This window comes from Phyllostomus discolor, chromosome 12 (assembly GCF_004126475.2).
Source record: "Phyllostomus discolor isolate MPI-MPIP mPhyDis1 chromosome 12, mPhyDis1.pri.v3, whole genome shotgun sequence".
Classification (NCBI taxonomy): Eukaryota; Metazoa; Chordata; class Mammalia; order Chiroptera; family Phyllostomidae; genus Phyllostomus; species Phyllostomus discolor.
This window is the reverse complement of record NC_040914.2, coordinates 17040155-17065787: the sequence shown is the minus strand read 5'-3', so window position 1 is coordinate 17065787 and position 25633 is coordinate 17040155. Positions and strand designations below refer to the sequence as shown.

Below are 25633 nucleotides of genomic sequence, written 5' to 3'. Positions count from 1 at the left end.
TTATGTTTCATAGTTCAGGAACACAGGTCAGCAACAAACCTCCACAGAATTCACCCCAAAGAAATTCTTTACATTCCAAGATCACTTTGCACTCTGAAAGACACCAGCCTTCTTCATGTCCTCACAATCTTTCGTGGAATCCTAATTTCTGTAAAAATCTCCATATGCCGTCTTTCTTGGTCCAACCGTAGCAAACTTACAGAAAGCGCAACCCCTAGGATTACAAGCATGGCTCCAACTGTACGGAACTGCAGACGCTAGGCCAGAAGGCCTCGCATCTGAGGTTTGGTTAAAGCACCAGAAGACATGGCAGGTCCAGTCTCCTCAACACCAACACCTTTCCTGGTGGAGCTCAGCCCTCACTTTTGGGAACAAGGTGTCAGGGCTTCATAATAAGAGATGAGATTGGAAAGCAGTTGGCAGAAACAGATCACTCAGGGCTTACCTTTGCCCTGAGAGCACGGGGGAGTCACAGAGGGACTTCTGGCAGAGGAGGGAGGGCCTGATCACATTTGTACTTTAGACATTCCTCTCTAGATGCCTGGGCGGGGTGAGGGGGAGGCAGGACTCTGGGAGAGCAGAGACAAGGCTGATGCAGGGGGACCTTGAGCAGGAGAGGAGGTGTTTGGGCAGAAGAAGGGGCTGGAAAAGAGGGCTGTAGGTGACAGAATGCAAACTTGGGGACAGGAAGCAGTGGGTGAAGGGAAATTGTAGAAATCTAGGCAGACATTCAGGTCTGCAGCCCGAGTGAGGGGAGCTGGGGCGGGGGGGGGGGGGTGCAGTGCTGGCCCTAAGAATGGGACACGGGAGAGGGGTAGGATTTGGAGTAAGATGTCGAGTTCATTGCAGTACTTGTTGGTAGTGAGATGCCTCTGAGACATTCCGATGACAAATTTGGAAGGCCCCTGAATAAGTGGGGAGGTGCACCTGTGGGGGGGCAGAGTGGTTTCAGCAGAAGTCTGGGGCACTGGCTGTCTTTGAGGACTGTTGGGGTCAGGAGGAGATTTGGGGTTACTGGCAGATCATTAGAACACTGGGGAGGTCGTGGGAACCAGTGAAATTTTGGAATCAGATATACATTGGAGTTAGTGGAAAGCATGGAGGTGTTTGAGGGGTTAGTATTAATTAGTAGTGGGTCAGATGAAGTACTTGGAGTTTTATGGAGACATGGGGATCGGCAAGATTTTGGTGATCATCAGCAGTGCAGAGGAATGTCTGGAGATGCTATGGACAGTTGGGGAGATTAAGGTGTCCATGAGAAACACTGGAAGTCAGTAGGGTGCACGTTGGGAGTCTGTGGAGTCACTGGGCTCATCTGGGATCTTCTGTGAGATCACGAGGAGGCCAGGAGAGCAAAGAGGCTGTGTCCTTAGGGTTTCCCCGTTGCTAGTCAAACGGTTCCCAGGGCTCCGTTGCTAGGGACTTGTGCTGTTTAAAAACCACGCCTCTTTCTCCTGCGGGCCCCGCCCCCGCAGCCAACCACACTTTGGTCTCAGGCAGTAAGGCCGCGCCCACCTCTTCGCCCCGCCCACAGTCCCAGAACCGTTACTGAGCGACGACCAGGGCTCGTCCCGCCTCCCGACCGTATTGCCAATCGAAGAGAGGTCGCCCGGGCGACAACCCCACCTCTTCCGGCGCGGGCCCGCGGCTTCCGTCAGGGGGCCGGCGGCGGGTGGCGGGCGGCGGGCGGCCGTAGGGCAGCGGCGGGGCCCGGGTTGGGGGGGGCGCCCAACATGGCGGCGGGCGGCGCGGAGGGCGGCTCGGGCCCCGGCACCTCCATGGGGGACTGCGCGGAGATCAAATCGCAGTTCCGCACCCGAGAGGGCTTCTACAAGCTGCTCCCCGGAGACGGCGCCGCTCGCAGGTCGGGTCCGGCTTCCGCCCAGACCCCGGCGCCACCCCAGCCTCCGCAGCCCCCGCCCGGTTCTGCCTCCGCCTCCAGCGCCGCGGGCCCCGCTTCCTCTCCGACACCCGCAGGCCCCGGGCCCGGGCCCGCGCTGCCGGCCGTGCGCCTCAGCCTGGTGCGCCTCGGGGAGCCCGACAACGCCGGGGCCGGGGAGCCGCCCGCCACGCCCGCGGGTCTGGGGGCCGGAGGAGACCGCGTCTGCTTCAACTTGGGTCGCGAGCTCTATTTCTACCCGGGCTGCTGCCGCCGCGGGAGCCAGCGGGTGAGTGGCTTGCATCACGAGCGGCCTGGGTGCTGAAAGGATGAGGGTCCCTAAGTGATCCAGAAGTGTCAGGAGGCCCAAAGCGGATCTGGGGGGCCCTACATGGGCATCCTAGACATGATGGACATCGGAGGAGGAAAGGGTTTTTGTAGGTAATACAGAATTCTAAGAGGTGGTGGGAAACCTTGGGGACATGCGGGATCCCTGGGGGTTGTGGGATGGTGAGTGTTCTGGAGATGATGGAGAATCCAAGACGATGTAGATACTCCGGGGTTCCGGGCGGCAGGCATTCTGCAGGTGATGTGGAATCCTGAGGTGATGCAGGACCTGGAGGTGTTAGGAGGGGGTCGTGTCTTGAGACTTGAGCAGTCACATCTGACCTTTGGGTCAGGATTCTGGAAGTGATGGGGGCTTAGAGGTAATAGGGATCCCAGAGAAAAATTAGGGTTCTGGAGGTAAAGGAGAATCTCTGAGCTGATAGGAGGTTTGAGGTGGTGAGAGGCCAGAGGGGACATGCTCAGGTGTGATGGGTGTCTCTACAGTGATCTGGGTGCCAGAGGAGATGGGACCCTGGAACTTACCGTGGTCCCCAGAAGTGAGGGGGGGGATCCTGAGAGCCAAGAGGGGGTGAAGGTACCTAAATGTGGGGGACTATGAGGTCCAATGGGTCCCTGAATTGAACTATGATGGGGGTTCTGAGAGTTGGGAATTCCAGAGTGAAGGGGTTCCTGAGATGGGCTTTAGAGGCCTGGGGATTTGGGTGACCCTGAGTTTGTGGGACTTGGAATGTTGGGGTGCTAAGACCCAGGAAAGTTGGCTGAGGTTATGGGGCATGACTGGAAAGGAATTGGAGCTCAGGGACTATGGGGACCTGGAACCCTGATGCTGTGGGTAAGGGTGGCCCTGAAGTCAGAAGGGTCCAATTTTGGGGTGGAGTGTGGTCTTTTGCCAGGGACGGGGGCATCCTTCCTGACTGTTTTTCTCTCTGCTCTGTCTGAGATGTGGTTCCCTCTTCCCGTCTGTGGTTGCTCCCTCTCTCCCCACTCACCCACCTACCTACCCACTTCCCTCAAAAGTTTAACCCTGCTTCCTCTTAGTGGTTTTCCCCAACCTCAACACCCTCTTCCTTCCTCAGTGGTAGAAGCCATTAACTCCTTCTCTCCCACCACTTAAGTCCATTGACCTCAACAAGCCAATTGACAAACGGATCTATAAGGGCACCCAGCCCACCTGCCACGACTTCAACCAGTTCACTGCTGCCACAGAGACCATCTCCCTGCTGGTGGGGTTCTCGGCCGGCCAGGTGCAGTACCTGGATCTCATCAAGAAGGACACCAGCAAGCTATTCAATGAGGAGGTGAGGGGCCCCTTCCCTTCCCTCTCACCCACCCCTCACACACAGTGGACTGCAGGCCCCCAGGAGCTGTGCCCTCATTCTGAGAGGCGCAGGATGAGGGGGAGGGGAGGGGTGCAATGGCAGCTATGCAGGGTGGGTGGCAGATGGCGGTTAGTGTGGTAGCAGCTGACAATGACACCTGTGCGTCCTGTGCCCAGGTCCTGCGCTCTGGTAGCCACAGGCAGAACATGTTACTCCTGGGATTCTCACCAAGCAGTGGATTCAGGATCAAGAAGCCCATTTTGCAGATTAGAGAACTGAGGCTAGTCACTAGTTCAGACTTGTTTGAAGTCAGAGCCCTTAGTCTTCAAATTCTGGGCCCAAGGGCATTGGATTCAAACCCTTGTTGCACCACATCTGCTCACTGTGTGGCTTTGGGAAGCTGACCGTTCCCCGCTGAGCCTCAGTTTTCCTCCTCTGCAAAATGGATTTTCATCCCTGCCTTGCAGGGTTGCTGTAAAATCACACAGGGAGATTCTCAGTTCTGGGCAGACTGGGCACAACAGGCATGCCAGCGGACGGCCCTGTCTCGCAGGCAGGGACTACCCGTGTCCTCTGTGCAGAGGCACCGCGGTGTTCCGGCTGCACAGGTGCACGGATGGCAGAAGGGAGTGAGTGGAACAGTGAGTGTGGTCGGGATGCGCCGGCTCGCCCATTCTCACAGTGTTTATGGAGCATTCGTGCTGCGTCAGGCACACGCTCAGCCCTGGGGATGTCTCATCTCAGTGAACAAAACAGAGCGGCTCGCCTTTGCGAAGCTTCCATCTAGCTAGGGAGACACACGGTTATCAGGGAAGTGAGGTGTGCTGCACGGTGGGAGATGCCGAGTGCTGGGGAGAAAACCTGGCGGGGAGGGGCACGGGGAGTGCTTGGTGAGGTGTAAGTGGCATGGTCAGGGAGGGCCTCTCGGGGGGGTGGTGAAGGAGGCAAGAAGGGTTATGTTGGGAAGGACATTCTGAATGGAGGGAACAGCGAGGACAGAAAGCCCCAAGGCAGGACCTGGCCAGAGCAGTTTTGGAGGGGTTGGGGTGATAGGGGAGTTCGGGAAACCCCTGGAGGGGTCAGTTCCCGTAGGGGCTGGGAGGCCGTGGGAAAGGCTTGGGTGTTCAGAGCCACGCTGTCCTGGGGTTCATCTGAATATAGAACCATAGAACATAGAAATGGTTTCATTTGATTATTTTCTCAATTCTCCCAAGAATGAGAAGCAACTCAGACACCTAGAAAAGAAATGAATTCATTCCTATCAGTGGGTGCCTGGGGGCGTGAGGGCGCAGCTCTTTTGGGAGCCCCGGCTGGGAAGGGCGGCCCTGGTGTGTGGAGGGCCAGGGCGCCAGGGGCTGACTCCCACTTTCATAGCGCCATTTGGCAGCAATGTGAGAGTGGCCATGGGCAGTGGTGGCGTGGTGACCAGTTAGGCCATCGCAGGACTGATGGCGGCTGGGACCAGGGTGGTTGGGGTGAGGGGTGAGCAGAGGTGAGGTTCTAAATTATTGGAGAATTGGATGTGAGTTGTGAGGAGAGAAGGAGCAAAGATGAGCTTCAGACAGGACGGGGTGGCCGTTCCCTTGTCCGGGAGACACCAGGCGGCACCTCCTGTGTGCAGAGCTCCGTCTCCTGGGGCTGGAACAGCGCACCCGAGAGACAGGCATCCCTCCCTTGGGGAGGTGAAGTCCTGTGACTCTGTGTGCGGCCTTAAGCCTGACGTGGTGAAGATGGTGGGGGGCATCAGGCAGGTGAGGGGCAGCTCCCTGGGAGGCAGGACTGCTCCCTCACCAGAGATGGGATGTTGAGGCTCCATGGGGCACCCGGAGCTGCCTTACAAGCAGCCTTTCTCCCGAGTTGCCTAGAGTGGGGGCTCCCCTCCTAGGAGGCCCGGGGACCCAGGCTGTGGAAGAGGCCTACCGTCAGCTGATTGCCTACCCCCACCCCCATCGTCTCCCCTGGCAGCGGCTGATTGACAAGACCAAGGTGACATATCTGAAGTGGCTGCCCGAGTCCGAGAGCCTGTTCCTGGCATCACACGCCAGCGGCCACCTGTACCTGTACAATGTTAGCCACCCGTGCGCCTCGGCACCGCCCCAGTACAGCCTGCTGAAGCAGGGCGAGGGCTTCGCCGTCTACGCTGCCAAGAGCAAGGCGCCCCGCAACCCACTGGCCAAGTGGGCGGTGGGCGAGGGGCCCCTCAACGAGTTTGCCTTCTCGCCCGACGGGCGGCACCTGGCCTGCGTCAGCCAGGACGGCTGCCTGCGGGTCTTCCACTTCGACTCCATGCTCCTGCGGGGGCTCATGAAGAGCTACTTCGGGGGCCTGCTCTGCGTGTGCTGGAGCCCTGATGGGCGCTACGTCGTGACAGGCGGTGAAGATGACTTGGTCACCGTGTGGTCCTTCACCGAGGGTCGTGTGGTGGCCCGCGGCCACGGCCACAAGTCTTGGGTCAACGCTGTGGCCTTCGACCCCTACACTACAAGGGCCGAGGAGGCGACAGCAGCCAGTGGTGATGGGGAACGGAGTGTCGAGGAGGAAGAGGAGCCTGAGGCAGCCGGCCCAGCCTCGAATGGGGAAGCCCCTCTCTCCCCGATGCCCAAGGCCGGCTCCATCACCTACCGCTTTGGCTCGGCTGGCCAGGACACACAGTTCTGCCTGTGGGACCTCACCGAAGACGTGCTTTACCCACACCCACCCCTGGCCCGCACCCGCACGCTCCCCGGCACACCTGGCACCACACCACCGGCCAGCAGCAGCTCTCGGGGTGGCGAGGCCGGCCCTGGGCCCCTGCCCCGCTCCCTGTCCCGCTCCAACAGCCTCCCACACCCGGCAGGCAGTGGCAAGGCAGGTGGCCCGGGCGCAGCGACGGAGCCGGGCACACCATTCAGCATCGGCCGCTTCGCCACACTCACACTGCAGGAGCGGCGGGACAGGGGGGCAGACAAGGAGCACAAGCGCTACCACAGCCTGGGCAACATCAGCCGGGGGGGTGGTGGGGGCGGTGGCAGCGGGGACAAGCCCAGTGGCCCTGTTCCCCGAAGTCGGCTGGACCCGGCCAAAGTGCTGGGGACGGCATTGTGCCCACGCATCCACGAGGTGCCCCTGCTCGAGCCCCTGGTGTGCAAGAAGATCGCCCAGGAGCGGCTGACGGTCCTCCTCTTCCTGGAGGACTGCATCATCACCGCCTGCCAGGAGGGCCTCATCTGCACCTGGGCCCGGCCCGGCAAGGCGGTGAGTCGGTCACACCGGCCTGCAGGACCCAGGGTCTTGGAAGAGGCGGGTATTAGAGAAGGGACTTGTCACTATCACAGCCTCTAGCCCCATGGGCTGAGGGGAACCAAGAAATCGTAGTGTGTCAGAGTAAGCCCTCTCACACCTGGAGTGACCAGTCAGGTAGGAAAGAGCTGGGAGTGGGGGATACTGTGGCCAGCTCTCAGAAGGGCAAGCCGTGGGCCCAGCACGGACAGGTCTACCACTTGTCAGTTGAGACCAGGTCTTTGTTTCTAAGGAAAACGTGATTTAAAAAAAAAAAAAGATTTTATTTATTTTTAGAGAGGGGAAGGGAAAGAGAAAAGGAGAAAAACATCAGTGTGTGGTTGCCTCTCATGTGCCCCCTCCTGGGGACCTGGCCCGAAACCCAGGCATGTGCCCTGACTGGGAATCAAGCTGATGACCCTTTGGTTCTCAGGCCAGCGCTCAATCCACTGAGCCACACCAGCCAGGGTGAAAATGTGATTTTTCAATAGTGAAACTTGATTGATATTGTGGGTCAAGGTCTACGAATCAGACTGCGCCTTGGGCCTGGCTCCCACCCTGGGCCTGCACTGCCAGGATTGGAGCCTAGGGCTGGAGGCATGACTGTGGGATCCCCAGCAGGATTCAGCCCCACTTCTCCCTGTGTGCCCGCCTCTGGGCAGGTCCCTGTCCCCTCAGGCCTCTGTCACCTCTTAGCACAGGGAGGCTTGAAGATGGGTGGCAGGGGGTTGATGCGCCCACCTCCTGGGTAGGCCTGGGGTTCAGGAAGACCCCTGCTAGGTGGAGACAGGCCTGGCACCTTGTAACTTTGCAGCTGTGGGCTCCTGTCTCAGCTCCTCAGGGCCAGGGTGGCGGGTCTGAGGGCCGAGGCTTGGTTCCTCCGAAGGAAGGTTTCGGGATCATAGCATCTTGTATCCCTAGAACTTAGAGTGCAGTCTCAGAGCCTCATAGGTGGGGTGCTGGGATTTGGGGAGTCTGGAGAGTCCTGAAAGAGACCCCTCTGTCTCCCCTAGTTCACAGACGAGGAGCCCGAGGCCCAGACAGGGGAAGGAAGTTGGCCCAGGTCACCCAGCAAGTCAGTGGTAGAGGTAGGACTGTCCCTGAGTTCTGTACACCCAGAATCTTCAGCACCCCTCAGAAGGGGACCCCAGTCTTCCTTCTCCCCACCTTCACCCCATCCTCTGCTCAGGGTCACCTGAGAACTGTAATTATCATTGTGTAAAAGTGCTGCCTGCTGGGACAGGGAAGCTAGCCAAGATGCAAGTTCTGGCACCTAGAGCAGCAGCCTCTGTGGGTGGGCATGGGGTCTGGGGTGGACTGAAGGGCAAGGCCATGGTGGCGGGAGCCCGATGGCCTCTAACTCCTCTGTCTCCCCTCTCATCTTCCCCAGGGCATCTCCTCCCAGCCAGGCAACTCCCCAAGTGGCACAGTAGTGTGAAGCCATGGATGTCGGGTTCCCCACCCCCACCCCACCTCCTAGCCATAACCCTGCCGCTGACCTCACGGATCAACGTATTAACAAGACTAACCACGACGGATGGACTGCTCCGGTCCCCCGCCCTGCACAAATTTGGGGGGCAAAGGGTCCCCCCAGACTGGCCTAGCCCCTGGGGGCTTGTAGTGGCCCATGTGGCCTCAGCCTTGTCCCCACCCACTGCCAAGTACAATGACCCCTTCTGCTGAAACATCAGTGTTAGCCTCGTCCCCGTCCCCAGCATGCAACTGGTCACTGGGGCGGGGAGAAGCCCCCCCACCCATGGGAGCCCCAGCTCTACAGTGTGCCCTTCGGTCTGTGGGCAGGGTGGGGGCCACTTGCCCTTCCCCAGCCCCAAATCCCAGTCCCTGGTTCCCCTTGCTGTTGTTTGTGCTTTTGAAGAGTGTTAAGTTATGGAAGCCCCTCAGGGCCCTCCCTGTCCCCAGCACCCTTTATTTATACTAAAGTTCCCTGTTTTCACTGCGTCTCTGTTCCTTCCTGGGAGGCGTGGAGGGAGTGTGTGTGTGTGCCTTCACTGCGTGCTACATCAATCCCCCCCTTTTTTAAAGATTTTATTTTTAGAGAGGGGAAGGGAGAGAGAAAGGGAGGGAGAGAAACATCAATGTGTGGTTGCCTCTTGTGCACCCCCTACTGGGGACCTGGTCTGCAACCCAGGCACATGCCCTGGCTGGGAATCAACCAGTGACTCTTCGGTGTGCAGGCAGGCGCTCAATTCACAGAGCCATACCAGCCAGGACTCTTTTTTAAATAAGAGAAAGTTTACTTAGTTAACAGAGGTAGTAGAAGTGAGCCAGCTAGGCTGCGTGGGCTCAGGAAACAAGTTACAGAGGCGGCAGAATGGCCCTCGGAGCTTAGGAAAGCACACTCAGATGTGAGTGGGCCCACACCAGTCCACTTCAACCAGGGTCGTGACTGGCCCTGTCCCACTACCCCTCCCCTCCTGATAGAGTGGGAGGAGGGACTTGCTCAGGGCAGCAGCCCCCCAAACCCTGAGGGAGGAGAGCCACCAAGGTCCCCTCTTCAGACCCCTCAGTGGGAGTTTGCAGAATTACTTGAAAACGCCCAAACTGTCCAAACCCAACATTACAGGGTCTTCCTGAGGAGGGGTCCCCCGGGCAGCCGCAGAGGCCCTGATGGCCTGCAGCCCAAGTTTGGCCTCCTGCTGCCCTGAGCCTGGCTATTGCGGCCCAGCCGTCCAGGGCCAGCCCGAGACTACGGTCTCCTCCAGGAGAACTGTCCACCCTGGAAAGGACAATGAAATCCCTCCTGGCGGGCTCTCCTGCTCCGCCCTCCACCCCCCGAAATGTTTCTGTTTCTAATCCTGGCCTGGGCAGGAATGTGGCTGCGTGCCAGGGGCCCAGGAGCTATTTTGGGGCTCCTTTGCCTCCCTCAAGCTTTGGCCAGTGGGTCACCCCTGGTCTTGGCTGCTAAGGGCCTCCCTTCCCAAATCTCTCACCACCCCTTCCCCACCTCCTGCCAAAAAAAAAATTCAATGTAAAGCAGAGGGCCTGGAGGCTAAATTTAAACTGTCCCAAAGTCTCAACCCCGGCTGAGTCACCCGCAAAGCTGCCCTGCCTCCTGTCCCCCTTCCCAGGCCTCACCCCCTTCTCCCCCCGACCGCAGGGCTCGGGAGGCAGTTACCAGGTCACCCCAGACCTCAGTGGGCCCCCTTCGGGGAATGGGAGGGCTCGTCTTTGGCCTCTGCCACACCTGTAGCATTCCTCTGTGTTCCGCCTTTTACTGGGGGGTGGCGTTGAAAGGTTGAGATTCTCCACCTCCCCCTAATTGCACACTGACACGTTCTGGGGGGGGCCTGGATTGTGAGGGGTTAAGGCTGGGAGGCAGGAGGGGGCTGGCCAAGGGGTGGGGAGAAGGGGAGGAGGCCTTTGCAGCCAGCAGAGAGAAGTGGCCAGAGAGGCCCAGGGGACAGCCAGGGACAGGCCGACATGCAGCCCAGGCTCCGGGGCCTGGACAGGGGCTGCCCGGCCCCGTGAGCAGAGGACCCCGAGCCCCCGGCCCGGGCAGGGGGCCATGGTGCTGTCTGCCCGCCATGTCAGCCGAGGTGCGGCTGAGGCGGCTCCAGCAACTGGTGCTGGACCCCGGCTTCCTGGGGCTGGAGCCCCTGCTCGACCTTCTCCTGGGCGTCCACCAGGAGCTGGGTGCCTCCGACCTGGCCCAGGACAAGTATGTGGCCGACTTCTTGCAGTGGGGTGAGTGCCGGCCTGCATGGGCTCCCCCAGACTTGAGTGTGGGGGCAGGGCAGAGGCAAGAAATGGAGTTGGGCACAGGAGTGACTCTTGGGGGGCAGGACAGACATGGGGAGAGCTTCCCATTCAGGGCCCCAGAGCTTGGGCCTGGGGTGACATGTCCCTACCCCTGTGCCACTCTTACTGGGCAGAGTAGGGTCAGCAGAGGTCAGGGCAACCGTGACTCGGACCCATGACTTGGGAGAGCAGGGGTTGGCTGGGCGGGGGACAGCCCCCCCTTGGTCCCCCTGCACTCCTGTCCCCAAGCCTAGGCCTAGGAACATGCTGGGAGCCCTGTCTCCTAGGGCACCCCCACATACCAAAATGGGCCCCCTGGCCCTCTACCCTGGTGAGCACTGGGACTAGTGTAAGGGACAGGATGGGGCAGCTGCCAGGGGTGTGGCCGACGGACAGGTGTTAGGCGCCAGCCTCTCCAGCTGCCCCAACAGGTGCCCAGGCACTGGGAGGGCTCAGTGACTCAGGCAGGCGCTGGGGGACAACCGGCTCTGTAGACAAGTGCCACCCAGTACCCTCTCTACCCCCTGATGGAGGAGTCCCCCCATCCATGTGGGTCCCTTTTAGTCTGCATGGGGGAGCCTCAACTCCCCGCCTGGCTCCCCAGATCCCTGAATCCTACTCCATGGCCTCCAACCTCCCGTGTCTCCTGCAAAGCCCCTCCTGCCCCTGTCCCCCAGAAACAGGTCCCATCCTCTAGAGCAAAGACGCTTCAGCTGCAGCCTCCTGCCTCAGTTGTCCCCACCCTCTCCTGACTCAGGCTCACTGGGGTTTCTGTCTCTGTGCCGCTCTGCCGCTCTGTCCCCCCACTGGTCTGTCCCGCAGTGGCTTGCTCTTGGGCCTTATGCTTTCTCCGTCCCTCGGTGGTTTCCTCTTTCTGCCTCCTCCTCTCCTTCTCTCCTTGTGTCTGTCTCTTTGGGACCCTGGCCCAGCTCCCTCTGCCTCCCACTTTGCAGATGGGAAGGTGGAGGCCCAGGGCCAGGCCACTCAGCCTCTGGAAGAACCTCCTCAAATCCCCCCAGCCCTTAGCGACTCGCTTAGCCCCATGTTCACAGAGGATGGAGTTTGGCCTGCAGGGTAAACTGAGACCTCAGGTGGGGGCAGGGGTCTGGCTCTCCCGAGAGGAGCACTCCTTTTGTGGCTGGAGCAGCACCCTGCCAGCACCTCCCCTGCCGGCCTGGGCGGGGGAGGGGGGCCTGGGTTCCCGATGCCTTAAAAGGGCTCAATGTCTTGGCTCTCTCCTCCCTCCCCATTCTGGGCCCTGGCTGCTTCTTTGCTGTCAGCCCACTCTCCCCGAACCTCGCGGGAGCCCCTCTCTCCCCTCCATAACTCACTGTATCCCCCCTCATTCCTCCACGTTCCCATCCCTTTCTCCTCCCTGCCCCAGGTCCCCTGTGCCTTCCACTCCCAGAGGGTTCTAGGTCTTACTCTCCGGTGTCCCTGAGTCTCCTGTCTCCTCCCCCAGCCCCCCCACCCCCACCCCGTCCCCGCATTCCCAAGCTGCCTCTTGTAACATCCCTAGATGTAGGACCTTGGGCAAATGACTCCACCTGTGTGAGCCTTGCGTTCCCGTCTGTAAATAAGGGGCAATAATAGCGCGCTCCTCCCGGAGCTGTGAGGACTAAGAGAACACTTCTGAAGCGGGCCTGGAGCCCAGGATACCGCTCCACTCTGGCCTCGTCCCGGCTTCAATTCCTTCTTCCGGCCCCGCCCCCAAGTTCAGTGTTTCCCAGCGTGGTTCCAGAGCCACCTGCCTCTGACCCTGGCGGGCCTGGATAAAGGCGCTTGTGCGGGCCCTTCCCCATCACCCCAAGTGGGGGTGGGGGTCTGAAACCCAGGGAGCACTAGAACCGGGCCGTTCCTGTTCTCCGGGGCCTCCTCCATTCTGTCCCCACAAGAGTCCCTTGTCTCAAAAAGGGGTTCCCAGGCGTCCTACCTCTCTCTGTAGGAGCGCAGGGTTGCATCCCCCGAACCACACACAGTGTTCATGTGCGGAAGCCCTTGGGAGGCAAACCGCCGTAAGGGGAGGGGCAGAGAGAAGGGGAGGTTGCAAGTGAGGGACAGAGAGAGGGAGGGGGAGACCGAGAGGACAGATCGAAGGGCAGGCAGAGGGAGACGGAAGGACAGGGGGTGGGGCTTCCTCCTCGTCTCCGCTGTCAGTCCCAGTGACCCTCGGTTCCCACCGCCCCCCTGCGCCCCAGTGGAGCCCATCGCGGCGAGGCTTAAGGAGGCCCGACTGCAGAGGGATGACTTCGAGATTCTGAAGGTGATCGGACGAGGGGCGTTCAGCGAGGTAAGCCCTGAGCCCCTGCGGGGAGCCTTGACTTTTGGTGCCTTGGGCGGGACAGAGGAGTTGGGGCGGGGCCGTAGAAATTGATGAATGAGTTTAGGACCTAAGACCGGCAGGGGTGGAGGCGGAGCTTAAGGGCGATGGACGCGGTGGTGTGGGCGGAGCTTGGGAGTCCCGTCTGGGCGATCCCGGGTGTTCTTCGCCACCGCCCCCCCTTCCCCGCACCCTGTTTCGGCCTTCAGGTAGCGGTGGTGAAGATGAAGCAGACGGGCCAGGTGTACGCCATGAAGATAATGAATAAGTGGGATATGCTGAAGAGAGGCGAGGTGAGGCCCGTGGCTGGATGTTCAGGGCACTGAGGATCCTCCTCCCAAACTCCCCCAACCGCTTCAGCTCCTCCGGGTGCCCCGCAGGTGTCCTGCTTCCGCGAAGAGCGGGATGTGTTGGTGAACGGGGACCGGCGCTGGATCACGCAGCTGCACTTCGCCTTCCAGGATGAGAATTACCTGGTGAGCCCGAGGCCCGGTGACTAGACGGCCCGGCCTCTACCCCAAGGCTACCAATTAACGCAGCGGGGGCAGCTAGAGGTTCTAAGGTGGGGGAGCTGCCTCCCACCTTAGAAATGCCTGCGGGAGCCTGTGTGTGGCAGGAACTGGCCTCCTTTCCTGGGATGGCAGGTGGTCCTTAGGGTTCTTTTCCCAGGCTGATTGGAGGGCGGAGGGCTCTACAGAGCTGCCGCCTTTGGGCGAGTCTTACGTGGAACCCGTGAGCTCTGTAGAGCCTGCGGGGGGTGGGGGGCACCGGGCAGGGGGTACCTGGGGGACTCCACTCTGGGCACTAGGTCTCTGGGTTCTCTTCTTACCTCTCTCAGGGCGGGGTGAGTCTCTGCCTAGTGACATCTGGAAGAATTTGGGGTTTGACGGAGAAGAGGGTCTCTGATACGGCCTGGAAGATCTCTGGTGCTCCCTTGGAGCTGCCGCTGCGGGATCTCTTTCCAGGAATGGGGGCGTCCCCGGGAGTCTTTGCCCAGGGCTCTCAGTGATAGGCACCTCGGGTGGTTACCAACCCCCACGACACGCCCCCTCCCAGTACCTGGTCATGGAGTACTACGTGGGCGGGGACCTGCTGACGCTGCTGAGCAAGTTCGGGGAGCGGATCCCAGCCGAGATGGCGCGCTTCTACCTGGCCGAGATTGTCATGGCCATAGATTCGGTGCACCGACTGGGCTATGTGCACAGGTGGGCCGCTGCAGGGGCTCAGGTGTGGGGCCTGAAGGTGGGGCGTGGAGAGGGATAGCAAAAGGGGGACCCAGAAGGATACCACAATGGTTGGACCCCAGAGGGGGCGGGGTCTGGAGAGGGACCTGGCTGTGTCGGGTCCATTGGAGACAGGCCTGGGGAGTTGGGTCCAGAACTGTAGAATCTGTAGAGCGAGTGGAATTCGATGACCGGAGGCCTGAGCACAAGGCCGGGAGGTTCTGGAATTGGAGAGCCCAGTCCCTAAGAGGGCGGGGCCCAAGCCTGGCGAGACAATGAGAAGGAGGCTCACTTACTTCCCCTCCACTCTTCTTCCCGCTGGGCAGGGACATCAAACCCGACAACATCCTTCTGGACCGCTGCGGCCACATCCGCTTGGCCGACTTCGGCTCCTGCCTCAAGCTGCGGCCTGACGGAACCGTGAGCAGTGAGGGGTGGGGTCCGGCACGGTGTGGGGGCGGGGCTAGGGTGGAGGCAGGACTAGATTTGGAGAAGGAAGAAGGAGGTGATCCAGGCTTGCGAGTGGTTTCGGGTTAGAACAGGCAGGGGGAGGGACTAAGCGCTGGGGCTCCGCTAGAAAGAGGCGGGGCCAGGGCTTGGAGGGGTGGGGCTGAGCCCAACTCTGGTTCCATTGGCTCAGGTGAGGTCGCTGGTGGCTGTGGGCACCCCCGACTACTTGTCCCCAGAGATCCTGCAGGCCGTGGGCGGTGGGCCAGGGACTGGCAGCTACGGGCCCGAGTGTGACTGGTGGGCATTGGGCGTGTTCGCCTATGAAATGTTCTACGGGCAGACGCCATTCTACGCCGACTCCACGGCGGAGACGTACGGCAAGATCGTACACTACAAGGTGAGCACCGCCCCCGGAGCCCCTGATCAATCTGCACCTGCTCCCAGCCTGACGTCCCTGCTTTATCTCTGCCTCTGAACAGGAACACCTGACTATACCGTTGGCTGACGCCGGAGTCCCTGAGGAGGCTCGTGACCTCATCCAGCGACTGCTGTGTCCCCCGGAGACACGGCTGGGCCGGAATGGAGCAGGCGATTTCCAGAAACATCCTTTTTTCTTTGGCCTCGATTGGGATGGTGTCCGAGACAGCGTGCCTCCCTTCACTCCAGATTTTGAGGGTGCCACCGACACGTGCAACTTTGATGTGGTGGAAGACGGGCTCACTGCCATGGTGAGCGGGGGCGGGGTAGGTACTTACGACCCCTGCTCCCCGCTCTATAGAGTTCCAGTTAGGAGAGCGTCCACCTCCTGGGCTCCTGCAATCATTTTGTCCCCTGAACAACTGCTCTGAACTAGCGCTGGGATGCCAGCAATGATCTAGGCTCACAGTCCTGTGGGGGACATGTATCCTGAGACAGTGAAACCCTGGAGAGATCAGGGCTGAGATGAAGGAGTGCAGGGGGCAGGGCTTCCTGGAGGGCTTCCTGGAGGAGGGCACCATCTGAGCTGAGACCTGGGAGGATGAGAGGTGGAAGACAGGCAAGCACCACAGAGAAATCTCCCCTTCCTCAGGCATCTCTCTCTCAACTGTCCCACAAGCCCTCCTGGGGTGCTTCCTCAGCCTGGGTGCCCCTGGGCTGGGCAATGCAGAGACACACGGACCACGCCAGCCCTCGGCCCTTGTCCACTTCCAGTCTGAAGAAGAATATAGCGATAGTGTGGCAGTGCCCTAAGGGAAACAGCAGGATGCACAGTGAAAGATTAGGCCCTAAGTAAGGGTGGGTTGGGGGTGGCACTGAAGCCCAGACTGGGGAGGGGTGAAGGTCCGGCCCAGACAACCGGTGGTCACCTCCCATCTGATTCTCGTTCAGGAGACGCTGTCAGACATGCGGGAGGGTATGCCGCTAGGGGTCCACCTGCCTTTTGTGGGCTACTCCTACTCCTGCATGGCCCTCAGGTAAGCCCCTCCCTGTGCGGTGTGTGGGGAGCTCAGACCACAGTGCTCTGAAATGTCAGATTCAAGTGTAAAACCTCCGAGCCACAGACTCGGCCTGCCAGAATCTCCCGACCTTCCACTTTTAGGTTTCTCGTACACAAGGCCTCACGGGACCTCAGAATCTTAGAAAAGGAGGATTTTTGAATCAATCTTATAACAGCAAAAACTCATTGAATCACTCATAGCCATAAAGCATTCTTAAAACATTAATCCCACTACTAACACATTGCTTGGCACTAGTAGATTGTGACATGAGAACAGGACGAGGGAAGCCCGAGGGAAGCCCGCCATCAGCAACGGTCCCTGGGTCGTGCACACACATGCATCTGACGCTGAGAACATGCCGCATTCTAATGCATGCGGTTGCCAGACAGTGCGCTGCAGACACTGTTTCTTATCACGGATGAACTACAACCTGACCCTGACCCGCTGTGCATATTCTCCTTACCAAGCGGGTCAGGACCCAGCCCGCCCTCTCTGTCCTAAGCCAGGCTGGATGAACAGCCACAGGTTGGTCTGGGTGCACGCCCAGGATCCTTAGGTCCCTGAACATAGTTCCATGAGGGGGCTGTTGGATTTTGAGGGACATCCTTTTTTTTTTTTAAGGTTTTATTTACTTATTTTTAGAGGGAGGGTAGGAGAGGGAGAGAAGCATTGATATGTGAGAGAAACATCCCTTGCATGTCCCCGAGTGGGGACCTGGCCCACAACCCAGGCATGTGTGCTGACTGGGAATCGAACTGGTGACCTTTCACTTTGTGGGATGATGCTCAACCAACTGAACCGCAGCAGTCAGGGCGGGACATCCACTTTTATTGCCATTTTGCATTTATAGGGAGGGTTTTTCTCCCTCCCAGTGGCTAATGTCTAGAGCCAGTCTTGGGATCCATACCCTGTCTTATGACTATATCTTTGGAGGTGGCCAGAGATGGGCAGTGTTCCCCTCATTGGGTCCCCATCATTGTCCTGAGGCACTAAGGAAAGTAGTCTGCAAAGGTCACATGGAGAGGGAGATAAGTGGACCCTAGAACATGGGTGTCTATGCCCCAAGTTCCCGCAGAAGGTGCAGAGGGCAGCTCCTGGGGGCCTGAGGCCATGCAAAGAACAGCTCTTTTCCCTTCTGACAGGAGGGCCTGTCGCACCAGCCTAGCAATCTGTTCCCTTCACTCTGCCGCCTCCCCCTCCTCAAACCGTGGGGTGTTTGGATCAGGCTGCCCCATGCCCACAGGGTAGGGAGTCCTGGCTCTCCCCCCGCCCTCTCCCTCTCAGGGATGACGAGGTCCAGGGCCCCACGCTCATGGAACTGGAGGCTGAGCCATTGCCTGAGCCACCTGTCCAAGTGCCCAGCCTGGAGCCCATGGTGCCCCTGTCGGAGGAAACGGTGAGTTCTTGGAGGAGAGGGTCACTCAGAGCAAAGGCAAAGACCCCAGGGTAGGTGCGTGCCACAGAGCGCTGAGCCCTCTGGGTGCTACTTACACAAAGAGACAGAAAACAGATGTTACTTCAGTCAGAGATGATCAGAGGGCACTGAGTGTGTCTGCAGGGGGCTCTCTGGGGAAGGGACGCCCTGCAGAAGGAGAAGGACCACCCACAGGAGGCAGAGTACCCACTGCTTAGCAGAGAAAACCTCCAGGGCAAAGGTCCTGAGGTGAGAACAAGCTGGGCTGTTGTTTTTCTTTTAAATTTTATTCATTGATTTTAGAGAGGGAAAGGGAGAGAAAGAGACGTCCATTTGTTGTTCCACTTATGTATGCATTCTTTGGTTGATTCTTATATGTGCCCCGACTGGGGATCGAACTCACAACCTTGGCATATTGGGATGATGCTCTAACCAACTGAGCTACCCACCAGGGACCCAGCTGGCTTGTTCTTGACCTGTGAAAGGAGGGTACTGAGGCTGAACTGTTCTAGGAAAAGGGGGAGTGAGGAGAGAGGAGGCCACAGAGGCCAGCCAAAACGAATAAAACAGGGCCTTCTGGTGCAGCAGGCCTCCTCATAGGGCACTGAGGAGATGCAGAAATTCTGAGCAAGGGAGCAACGTGGGCAAGTTGGGTTAGCGTTTTAGTTCCTGTAAGGAGATGCGTGGAAATGGAGACCACTGAAGGCTGGAGACCAGGGTGGGCGCTGGGCTAGGGAAGGAGGGTGCTTGGATTGTTGCGGGAGCTGTGGGGACTCCAGGAAGGTCTGGGCAGGGGGAAGTGCAGGACAAGTGAGGAGCCCAGGCCTGGAGCCTATGCCCAAGTCTCCAGTGCTCCAGGAGCTGCAGGCAGCCCTAAGCCCAGTCTCTACATGCAGGCTGAAGTGGCAGTTCCAGCGACCATCCCAGCGTCTGTGGCAGAGGCCGAGGTGACCTTGCAGGAGCTCCAGGAGGCCCTGGAGGAGGAGATGCTCACCCGGCAGAGCCTGAGCAGGGAGCTGGAGGCCATCCGCACGGCCAACCAGAACTTTGCCAGGTAGGAGGCGGGGGCACAGGGGCCTGGCCCTAATTGCAGCAGCTTCTCTCCGAGATCCCAAAGGGCTCATGGTTCTTACTTCCCCTCAGTCAACTCCGTGAGGCCGAGGCCAGGAACCGAGACCTGGAGGCGCACATCAAGCAGCTGCAAGAGCGGATGGAGGGGCTGCAGGCGGAGGGAGCCCCAGGTGAGTCCCTCATTCGCCCCTTTTCCCGAGGGCACCAGGGGAAGTGGGCCTGCCAGCGTGTGTGGACACCTAGGGGAGGGCGAGGGGCCCAGGCTGGGGCACACCGCGCCACCGCCCTCCTCCGTCACTCCACGCGCCCTACGCCTCTCTCTTCTCCTTCCAGCTGTCACAGGGGTCCCCAGTCCCCGGGCCACGGATCCACCTTCCCATGTAAGACCCCTCTTTTTCCCCTGCGTCAAGCCTGCTGCCCACTCTGTAGATCCTGTCCCTGTCTTCCCACCCGGATTTTAGGGCTTACCCTATCCCTTTGGGGTTCTAAGCAACAGAACTTTCCATTCAGCCCCACATCCACCAGATCTCCCATGATTCAGGCCTCTCACCAAATCCCACCCGGGAGGGAGCTCCTTCGAGGCCCACCCCAATCTCAGCTCCCCTCTATCTCACCAGCTGCTGAGGTGGTTGGGCTCTGGATTGGGTCACCTGTCCCTTCTCTCTCCAGCTAGATGGCCCCCAGGCCGTGGCTCTGGGCCAGTGCCCACTGGTGGGGCCAGGCCCCATGCACCGCCGCCACCTGCTGCTCCCTGCCAGGGTACGTCCGGCTGCTCACACTCACCCGCCGCCGCGCCCCCGCCTTGCTCTACTCACCCCAAAGCTGCCTTTGCTTAGCTGCGCCTCTGTGGGGATCAGTCGCCGCGGGGAGAGAGGGTACTCTGGCAGCTGATCAACACAGGCCGCTAGAAAGTTGCCAATGACAAGTTAGGACAAGACTAGAGGCTGGCGAGCTGACCAACCACAGCTGCTGGAGTAGTGGGGGCGGGGGGTGGGGTTGAGGGGGGTAGGGCGGGTGCTGGAAGGAATGTGGACCTACCCAAGAGCGGAGGCGGGGCGCCCCAGCATCCAATCAGAGCCTTGTGTCGTTGGCATTGACCCCGCCCTTTTGCCCACAGATCCCTAGGCCTGGCCTATCGGAGGCGCGTTCCCTGTTCCTGTTCGCCGCTGCTCTGGTTGGTACCACCGCCCTGGGCTGCACTAGGTTGGTGGCCTGCGCAGGATGTCTCACTCCAGTCTGGTGCCACCCAGGAGCCGCCTTCGCCCCCTGAACTTTAGAACCCCAGCCTGTCCTCCACTCAGGCACTGCCCGAGGGTTGTGACCCAGGCACCACCCAGAAGCCACTCCCACCTCCTCCCCGTTCACACCTCTCCAAGCTCAGCCTTGTGATCCGGGCCCGCCCCCTGGCGGCCGGGGAGGGAGGAGCTGGGCCCGAGGCCGGAGTGCGGGGCTAAAGGGAGGCTTGTAACCGGGAGTAGTGCTGCTGCTGTTGGGGGTAATTGTGGATCACTTCCTCCGGCCTGGCTGAGGCCACGACGTGGATGGGCAAAATGTGACCTAGAGAAGGCAGCAGGGCAGAGTTCAGCCATCCATTTTTCACCCTTCACTCACCCTACCGACTTCGGCGCAGAAACCACAAATCCGTATGCATGAGGCCCTGCTCCCCTGGCAACATTCTCTGCGACAGGAGAATGTGTAGGGAGAGCCCCGCCGCTCTCTCGGGAACCGTTCGCTTTTGCCAGCCCCGCTTTTTCGGGGCTTCCCGCACCTTCCTAAGTGGTTTGGGTATTTATTGACCTGACTTCCGACCCGCTGAAGGTTCCAGGACTCCAGCACCCTAATCCACGTTTTGGATGCACTGAAACCCTGACCTTCCTCGATATTTATTGTCTCTCCCCACCTAGGACCCCCACCCCCTATCCTCGCGAATAAAAGGCCCTCTTGTCTGCCCAAAGCTCAGGTCCGTGTTGTCTGAGGTTTACGTTGCGGGAAAGTGGTTGTCCAGTGCACCAATCAGAAAGCGAGCAGACGCGTCCAATGGCCTGACGAGGAGCTACTCGAAGCAGACGAATCGGGGGTGTGGGTGGGGCTCAGGGCATGGCCCCAGCACCGGGCCAATGGGAGAACGCGAACGGGTACCCCCCCCCCCCCCACCACTATACACACACACACCACCAGACACCGCCTGTTGTCCAGCTGTGGCCCAGCTGTGCCACCAGATCGCTGGGAAGCAGGGGGCTGGGCGGGCCGTGCGCGCATCCATTCTCCTATGGACTGCGCTTGCGCAGGCCACGCTCATCCGTTCCAGGGACTTACGCTCCAGAAAAGTTATAGCAAACTTTCTAGCCTCTCCGCCCGCCCCTTCTTCGTTCCAGACCCGCCCCCCTGTGGAGCCGGGAATTCCGAGGGGCGGAGCACAGGCAGAGATGGGGAGTGGGGGGGGCCTTCAGAGGACCCTGGAGACGGAGGCGTGCAGAAGCTCAGTCTTGGGGTGGAGGTGGCTTCGCGCCCTTAGCCCTCCCGGACGGCCCGTTACCTTCTGCGTTGTCCCGATGGGGAAACTGAGGCCCTGAGCCAGAGGCACATGCGGGGGGAGGCAAAAAGAGCAGCCCGAGGCAGAGGGAAAACAAAGGGAGAATCACGGACAGACGGGGAGGGGAACGCGCACACACAGACACTGGGAGAGAGACCCTACTCGGGCACTCGGCCTGGCATTGAGGGGGAGACTCTGAGGCGTTAGGGGGAGAAGATCGGGAAGCGCGAACGGGGGGTTGAGAGGGGGGACGGGCGGGGGAGGGGGCTGGGGAAAGCCCGAGGGAGGAGGAGAAGAAGGGAGGAACTTCCCAAAGTTGCAAAACATGGCTACCTTGCCTGCGGAGCCGAGCGTGGGGCCGGCAGCTGGGGGGGAGGCGGTGGCGGCGGCAGCGACCGAAGAGGAGGAGGAGGAAGCACGCCAGCTCCTGCAGACTTTGCAGGCGGCCGAGGGTGAGGCAGCGGCGGCGGCCGGGGCCGGGGCGGGCGAAGCGGCGGCGGGAGCGGAGGGCCCGGTGTCCCCGGGCGTCCCCGGGTCGCCCCTCGAGGCCGCTGCCGAGCCGCCCACGGGCCTCCGCTTCTCGCCCGAGCAGGTGGCGTGCGTCTGTGAGGCGCTGCTACAGGCGGGCCACGCCGGCCGCTTGAGCCGCTTCCTGGGCGCACTGCCCCCGGCCGAGCGCCTACGTGGCAGCGACCCGGTGCTGCGCGCTAGGGCCTTGGTGGCCTTCCAGCGGGGCGAGTACGCCGAGCTCTACCGGCTGCTCGAGAGCCGCCCCTTCCCCGCCGCCCACCACGCCTTCCTGCAGGACCTCTACCTGCGCGCGCGCTACCACGAGGCCGAGCGGGCCCGCGGCCGCGCGCTGGGCGCAGTGGACAAGTACCGTCTGCGCAAGAAGTTCCCGCTGCCCAAGACCATCTGGGACGGAGAGGAGACCGTCTACTGCTTCAAGGAGCGCTCCCGCGCCGCGCTCAAGGCCTGCTATCGCGGCAACCGCTACCCCACACCGGACGAGAAGCGCCGCCTGGCCACGCTCACAGGCCTCTCGCTCACGCAGGTCAGCAACTGGTTCAAGAACCGGCGGCAGCGTGACCGGACCGGGGGCGGTGGCGGCGCACCCTGCAAGAGGTGAGGGGACCCTGGCAATGCAGGACCCGTTTTCCCGGGAACTTGCTGCCCACCAGCCCCCCTCTCCCCATGCCCACTGCTGGAGACAGCACGAAGTCTTCAGATGCCTCCCGCTCACACCCTCTGGCGCCCAACGAGCGGGGGGAATAGTGTGGATGGAACGGGCACACGCCCCGGGCCCTCTCCCCGACATCGCTGCACCTCTCACGGAGGCTGGGAGATCTCTCCTCTGCTTCTCTGGGGCTCCATCCCAGATCCCATCCGTGTGGGTGGCTAGACTGCGATAGGGGGGCAGTGAGAAAAAGGGGCTGCGGGGAAAGGGGGAGGGGCCTTTGTCCACCCTACCCGGTGTGAGGGCTTCTTTCTGTCTGCTGCACAGCCTAGCCCTTTCCGGACCGTGGGTCTTTCTCACACCCCCTTCCCCGCCACCCCCGCCTCAGGGCCCAAACAGCGTGGTCCGTAGTCTGTCTTTGTTGTGAAACGTGAACCTTCCCCAGCTCCGGTTTCCCTGTAACCCAAGCCCTTCCCCTCCCACCCCGCACGCCGGCCTCACTCCCTTCTCTGACGCCCTGGGAGGAGGGCACCGGGAGCTGAGCAGGGGCTGCCTCCTCTATCTCCAAAGCCACGGGGCTGCTTTCTGCCTGACCCAGGAGACTCAGGGCAGCTTGGGTGCTCAGCTTCTGGGACTCGGAGAAGGGCCTCCTCCTTCCGGATTTGGCCAGCTTTAGCTTTTATGCCAGTGGGGTCAACACAGAACTTGCAGAGGATCTGTCCCTGGGGTCCTTAGTTGGTCTCAGAGAGGAGGTTTCATAACCCCCAGAAATTGTCCCCAAAAGGTTGGGCTGGGAAAGGTGGGGAGGCGCCTGTAATTGTGCAGGAATCTGGCTGGCCAGTGGAGGAACACCGCATTCAGGGCTACAACTTAAAATCGTTTCTCCTGGCAGTGAGTCTGACGGGAACCCCACCACCGAGGATGAGTCCAGCCGCAGTCCTGAGGACCTGGAGAGGGGGGTGGCTCCAGTGGCCACCGAGGCCCCTGCCCAGGGCTCCATATTCCTGGCTGGGGCCGCCCCTCCTGCGCCATGCCCTGCCTCTTCCTCCATCCTGGTGAATGGGAGCTTCCTGGCTGCCAGCAGCTCTCCAGCGGTGCTCCTCAATGGGAGCCCCGTCATCATCAACAGCCTGGCCCTGGGTGAAGCCTCCAGCCTGGGCCCCCTGCTGCTCGCAGGGGGTGGGGGTGCCCCGCCACCACAGCCCAGTCCCCCGGGCCCCAGTGAAAGCAAGACCTCCTTGGTCCTGGACCCTCAGACTGGGGAGGTTCGACTGGAGGAGGCTCAGCCTGAGGCCCCTGAAACCAAGGGGACCCAGGTGGCTGCTTTGGGGCCACCTGGAGAGGAGGTGCCCGGGCCTCTGCCCCAAGTGGTGCCTGGCCCCCCACCAGCTGCCACCTTCCCTCTGCCCCCAGGACCAGTGCCTTCTGTGGCTGCTCCGCAAGTGGTGCCACTGTCCCCACCCCCTGGGTATCCCGCAGGCCTGGGCCCCACCTCTCCACTGTTGAACCTGCCCCAGGTGGTGCCCACCTCACAGGTGGTGACCCTGCCACAGGCCGTGGGGCCCCTTCAGCTGCTGGCAGCTGGGCCAGGCAGCCCAGTGAAGGTGGCAGCTGCAGCGGGCCCTCCTAACGTGCACCTGATAAACTCCGGGGTGGGCGTGACCGCCCTGCAGTTGCCTTCAGCCACTGCCCCAGGTACCCCCTTCTGCCTCCCTCTGGCCTGGGTGAGGGGTGGTTATCTCAGGGACGGAGGGACGGAGGGTGCTGTTGGTGGGCTTGGGGGTGGGGAATAGCTCATCCCTGGTATGTCTCAGAACCCCCCTGTGCCAGGTAGTGTGGAGGCCACCCAGACTTGGTGTGGCTCTGAAGGGGTTCAGTGTGCCTCTGACTGATCCCCTTCCTCCCACCCTCCAGCAGCTTAATGGCCACCTCTGCTCGGGCCAGCTGACCCTGCCTTCTCTAACCCTGTGCCCCACCATCTCCTCTCCCCACAGGAAACTTTCTCCTGGCCAACCCCGTGTCCGGCAGCCCCATCGTGACAGGTGTGGCCGTGCAGCAGGGCAAGATCATCCTCACCGCCACCTTCCCCACCAGCATGCTGGTCTCCCAGGTCCTGCCGCCTGCCCCCGGCCTGGCCCTGCCCCTGAAGCCAGACACGGCCATCTCAGTGCCCGAAGGAGCCCTCCCCGTGGCCCCCAGCCCCGCTCTCCCAGAGGCCCACGCTCTAGGCACACTTTCTTCACAGCAGCTGCCACAGCCACCACCTGCCCCTGCCGCCACCATTGCTGCCAGCCTGCCCTTCTCCCCAGACTCCTCCTGCCTCCTGGCCGGCTTCCCAGCACCCCCGCCGGAGGGCCTCTTGCTGTCACCCGCAGCCGTGCCCATCTGGCCGTCGGGACTAGAACTGAGCACAAGCTCAGAGGGGCTGCTAGAAGCGGAGAAGGGGCTGGGGACACAGGCCCCCCACACTGTACTAAGGCTCCCAGACCCCGACCCTGAGGGGCTGCTCCTGGGGGCCACAGCAGGGGGCGAGGTTGACGAGGGGCTGGAAGCTGAGACCAAGGTCCTCACCCAGCTACAGTCCGTGCCTGTGGAAGAGCCCTTGGAACTGTGACCCTGCCAGGCCTGGGCGCCTCTCCCGACAGTGGTGCTCGAGATCCAGGACGGCTGGGAGTAGGGAACCTTTCAGAAACAGCTGTTGAGCTCAAGATTCCCCACATGCTACATCCCAACCCCGGCTGTTTAAACTCTCCAAGGCCTGGATGTGTTGGGTGGGGGTCCGCCCCTGTCCGGGGCACAGCCCCTCTGGATGGGAAGCCGCCTCTGTGACAGCCCTCTCCTTGCTCTGCCCTCATATATGTGGGGAGCTCTGGGGGTCCTGACTCAGGAGCTCAGCCCCCTGGGACCTGGTACGAGCTGTGAGCTGAAAACCTTGTCAAATGGCTGGGCCTCCAGATCCCTTGAGCCCTCTCCTTATCACTCCCTGAAACACTATTAATAGCTCCAGTGACATCCAGAGTTCTCAGAACTGCTCGGAATCCAGCGGCGGGGGACGGCAGGGCAGTCCTATGCCCAGGGACTGACAGAGCCCCCCCCACCCACGTCTAAAACAAGATGCAGGTGTGGGGAGGTCTGGGCGAGGGTCCCCAATAGCACCCCTGGATGACAGCCCTCATTATCATGTCCAGCCCCAGACCAAAGATCCCCTCACCCATGGGGCGACCTTGACCCCTGTGTCTAGTTTGTATCCTAAATCTTTATTTTTCTAGGACATGTTAAGCCTCCATTTCAATTAAAGTTAACAGAACTAAAACCTCCAGGAGTGTGGGTTATTTTCCAAACAACTTGTCCGAATTGAAACCACACAAAGCTCAAGGTGAGATCCTGGCTTTCTGATCGCTGCA

General features: G+C 60.9%; 3 protein-coding genes and 1 long non-coding RNA gene across 11 annotated transcripts; 3 read left to right on the top strand and 1 right to left on the bottom strand.

Annotated features, from left to right (window-relative positions):
* Positions 1 to 1666: 1666 nt before the first annotated feature.
* DMWD (DM1 locus, WD repeat containing) lies at positions 1667 to 8759 on the top strand. 3 transcript variants are annotated; one of them, XM_028529998.2, is made up of 5 exons: positions 1667 to 2168; positions 3343 to 3525; positions 5512 to 6780; positions 7818 to 7892; positions 8195 to 8759. In XM_028529998.2, the coding sequence occupies exons 1-5, from the start codon at positions 1734 to 1736 to the stop codon at positions 8240 to 8242; spliced, it is 2010 nt and encodes a 669-aa protein (XP_028385799.1). In that variant the 5' UTR covers positions 1667 to 1733; the 3' UTR covers positions 8243 to 8759. The 3 variants fall into 3 exon arrangements, with proteins under 3 accessions (XP_028385799.1, XP_035868942.1, XP_035868943.1); XM_036013049.1 differs by lacking the exon at positions 8195 to 8759 and adding an exon at positions 7994 to 8145; XM_036013050.1 differs by lacking the exon at positions 7818 to 7892 and having other exon boundaries at positions 1668 to 2168.
* Positions 8760 to 10202: 1443 nt separating this feature from the next.
* On the top strand, positions 10203 to 20478 carry DMPK (DM1 protein kinase). Of its 6 annotated transcripts, none has more exons than XM_028530003.2 (15): positions 10203 to 10509; positions 12762 to 12853; positions 13093 to 13176; positions 13264 to 13359; positions 13940 to 14088; positions 14433 to 14526; positions 14747 to 14953; positions 15036 to 15299; positions 15925 to 16010; positions 17319 to 17430; positions 18345 to 18502; positions 18592 to 18689; positions 18853 to 18899; positions 19189 to 19278; positions 19637 to 20427. In XM_028530003.2, exons 1-15 carry the CDS (start codon positions 10350 to 10352, stop codon positions 19787 to 19789), a joined length of 1890 nt encoding a protein of 629 aa, XP_028385804.1. In that variant the 5' UTR covers positions 10203 to 10349; the 3' UTR covers positions 19790 to 20427. The 6 variants fall into 6 exon arrangements, with proteins under 6 accessions (XP_028385804.1, XP_028385806.1, XP_028385803.1 ...); XM_028530005.2 differs by having other exon boundaries at positions 10220 to 10509; positions 15036 to 15284; positions 19193 to 19278; XM_028530002.2 differs by having other exon boundaries at positions 10350 to 10509; positions 19193 to 19278; positions 19637 to 20478.
* Positions 18540 to 19628, bottom strand: LOC118497710. The gene is made up of 2 exons (XR_004900231.1): positions 19335 to 19628; positions 18540 to 18758 (listed from the first exon to the last, which is right to left on the bottom strand). It is a non-coding gene; the product is annotated as an uncharacterized LOC118497710 (long non-coding RNA).
* Positions 20479 to 21362: 884 nt separating the features above from the next.
* On the top strand, positions 21363 to 25546 carry SIX5 (SIX homeobox 5). Its single transcript, XM_028529992.2, has 3 exons — positions 21363 to 22177; positions 23122 to 23924; positions 24224 to 25546. Exons 1-3 carry the CDS (start codon positions 21378 to 21380, stop codon positions 24841 to 24843), a joined length of 2223 nt encoding a protein of 740 aa, XP_028385793.1. The 5' UTR covers positions 21363 to 21377; the 3' UTR covers positions 24844 to 25546.
* Positions 25547 to 25633: the final 87 nt, after the last annotated feature.

What these genes read in the sequence shown, in the direction of transcription:
- DMWD (XM_028529998.2), top strand. Translation starts at nt 1,734, where the DNA reads ATGGCGGCGGGCGGCGCGGAGGGCGGCTCGGGCCCCGGCACCTCCATG. An exon ending in GGGCCCGGCCCGGCAAGGCG is followed by an intron (nt 6,781 to 7,817) that starts GTGAGTCGGTCA and finishes TGTCTCCCCTAG; the next exon opens with TTCACAGACGAGGAGCCCGA. An exon ending in CCAGCAAGTCAGTGGTAGAG is followed by an intron (nt 7,893 to 8,194) that starts GTAGGACTGTCC and finishes CATCTTCCCCAG; the next exon opens with GGCATCTCCTCCCAGCCAGG.
- DMPK (XM_028530002.2), top strand. Translation starts at nt 10,350, where the DNA reads ATGTCAGCCGAGGTGCGGCTGAGGCGGCTCCAGCAACTGGTGCTGGAC. An exon ending in GCCAACCAGAACTTTGCCAG is followed by an intron (nt 18,503 to 18,591) that starts GTAGGAGGCGGG and finishes ACTTCCCCTCAG; the next exon opens with TCAACTCCGTGAGGCCGAGG. An exon ending in CCACGGATCCACCTTCCCAT is followed by an intron (nt 18,900 to 19,192) that starts GTAAGACCCCTC and finishes CTCTCCAGCTAG; the next exon opens with ATGGCCCCCAGGCCGTGGCT.
- SIX5 (XM_028529992.2), top strand. Translation starts at nt 21,378, where the DNA reads ATGGCTACCTTGCCTGCGGAGCCGAGCGTGGGGCCGGCAGCTGGGGGG. An exon ending in GGCGGCGCACCCTGCAAGAG is followed by an intron (nt 22,178 to 23,121) that starts GTGAGGGGACCC and finishes TTCTCCTGGCAG; the next exon opens with TGAGTCTGACGGGAACCCCA. An exon ending in GCCTTCAGCCACTGCCCCAG is followed by an intron (nt 23,925 to 24,223) that starts GTACCCCCTTCT and finishes CTCTCCCCACAG; the next exon opens with GAAACTTTCTCCTGGCCAAC.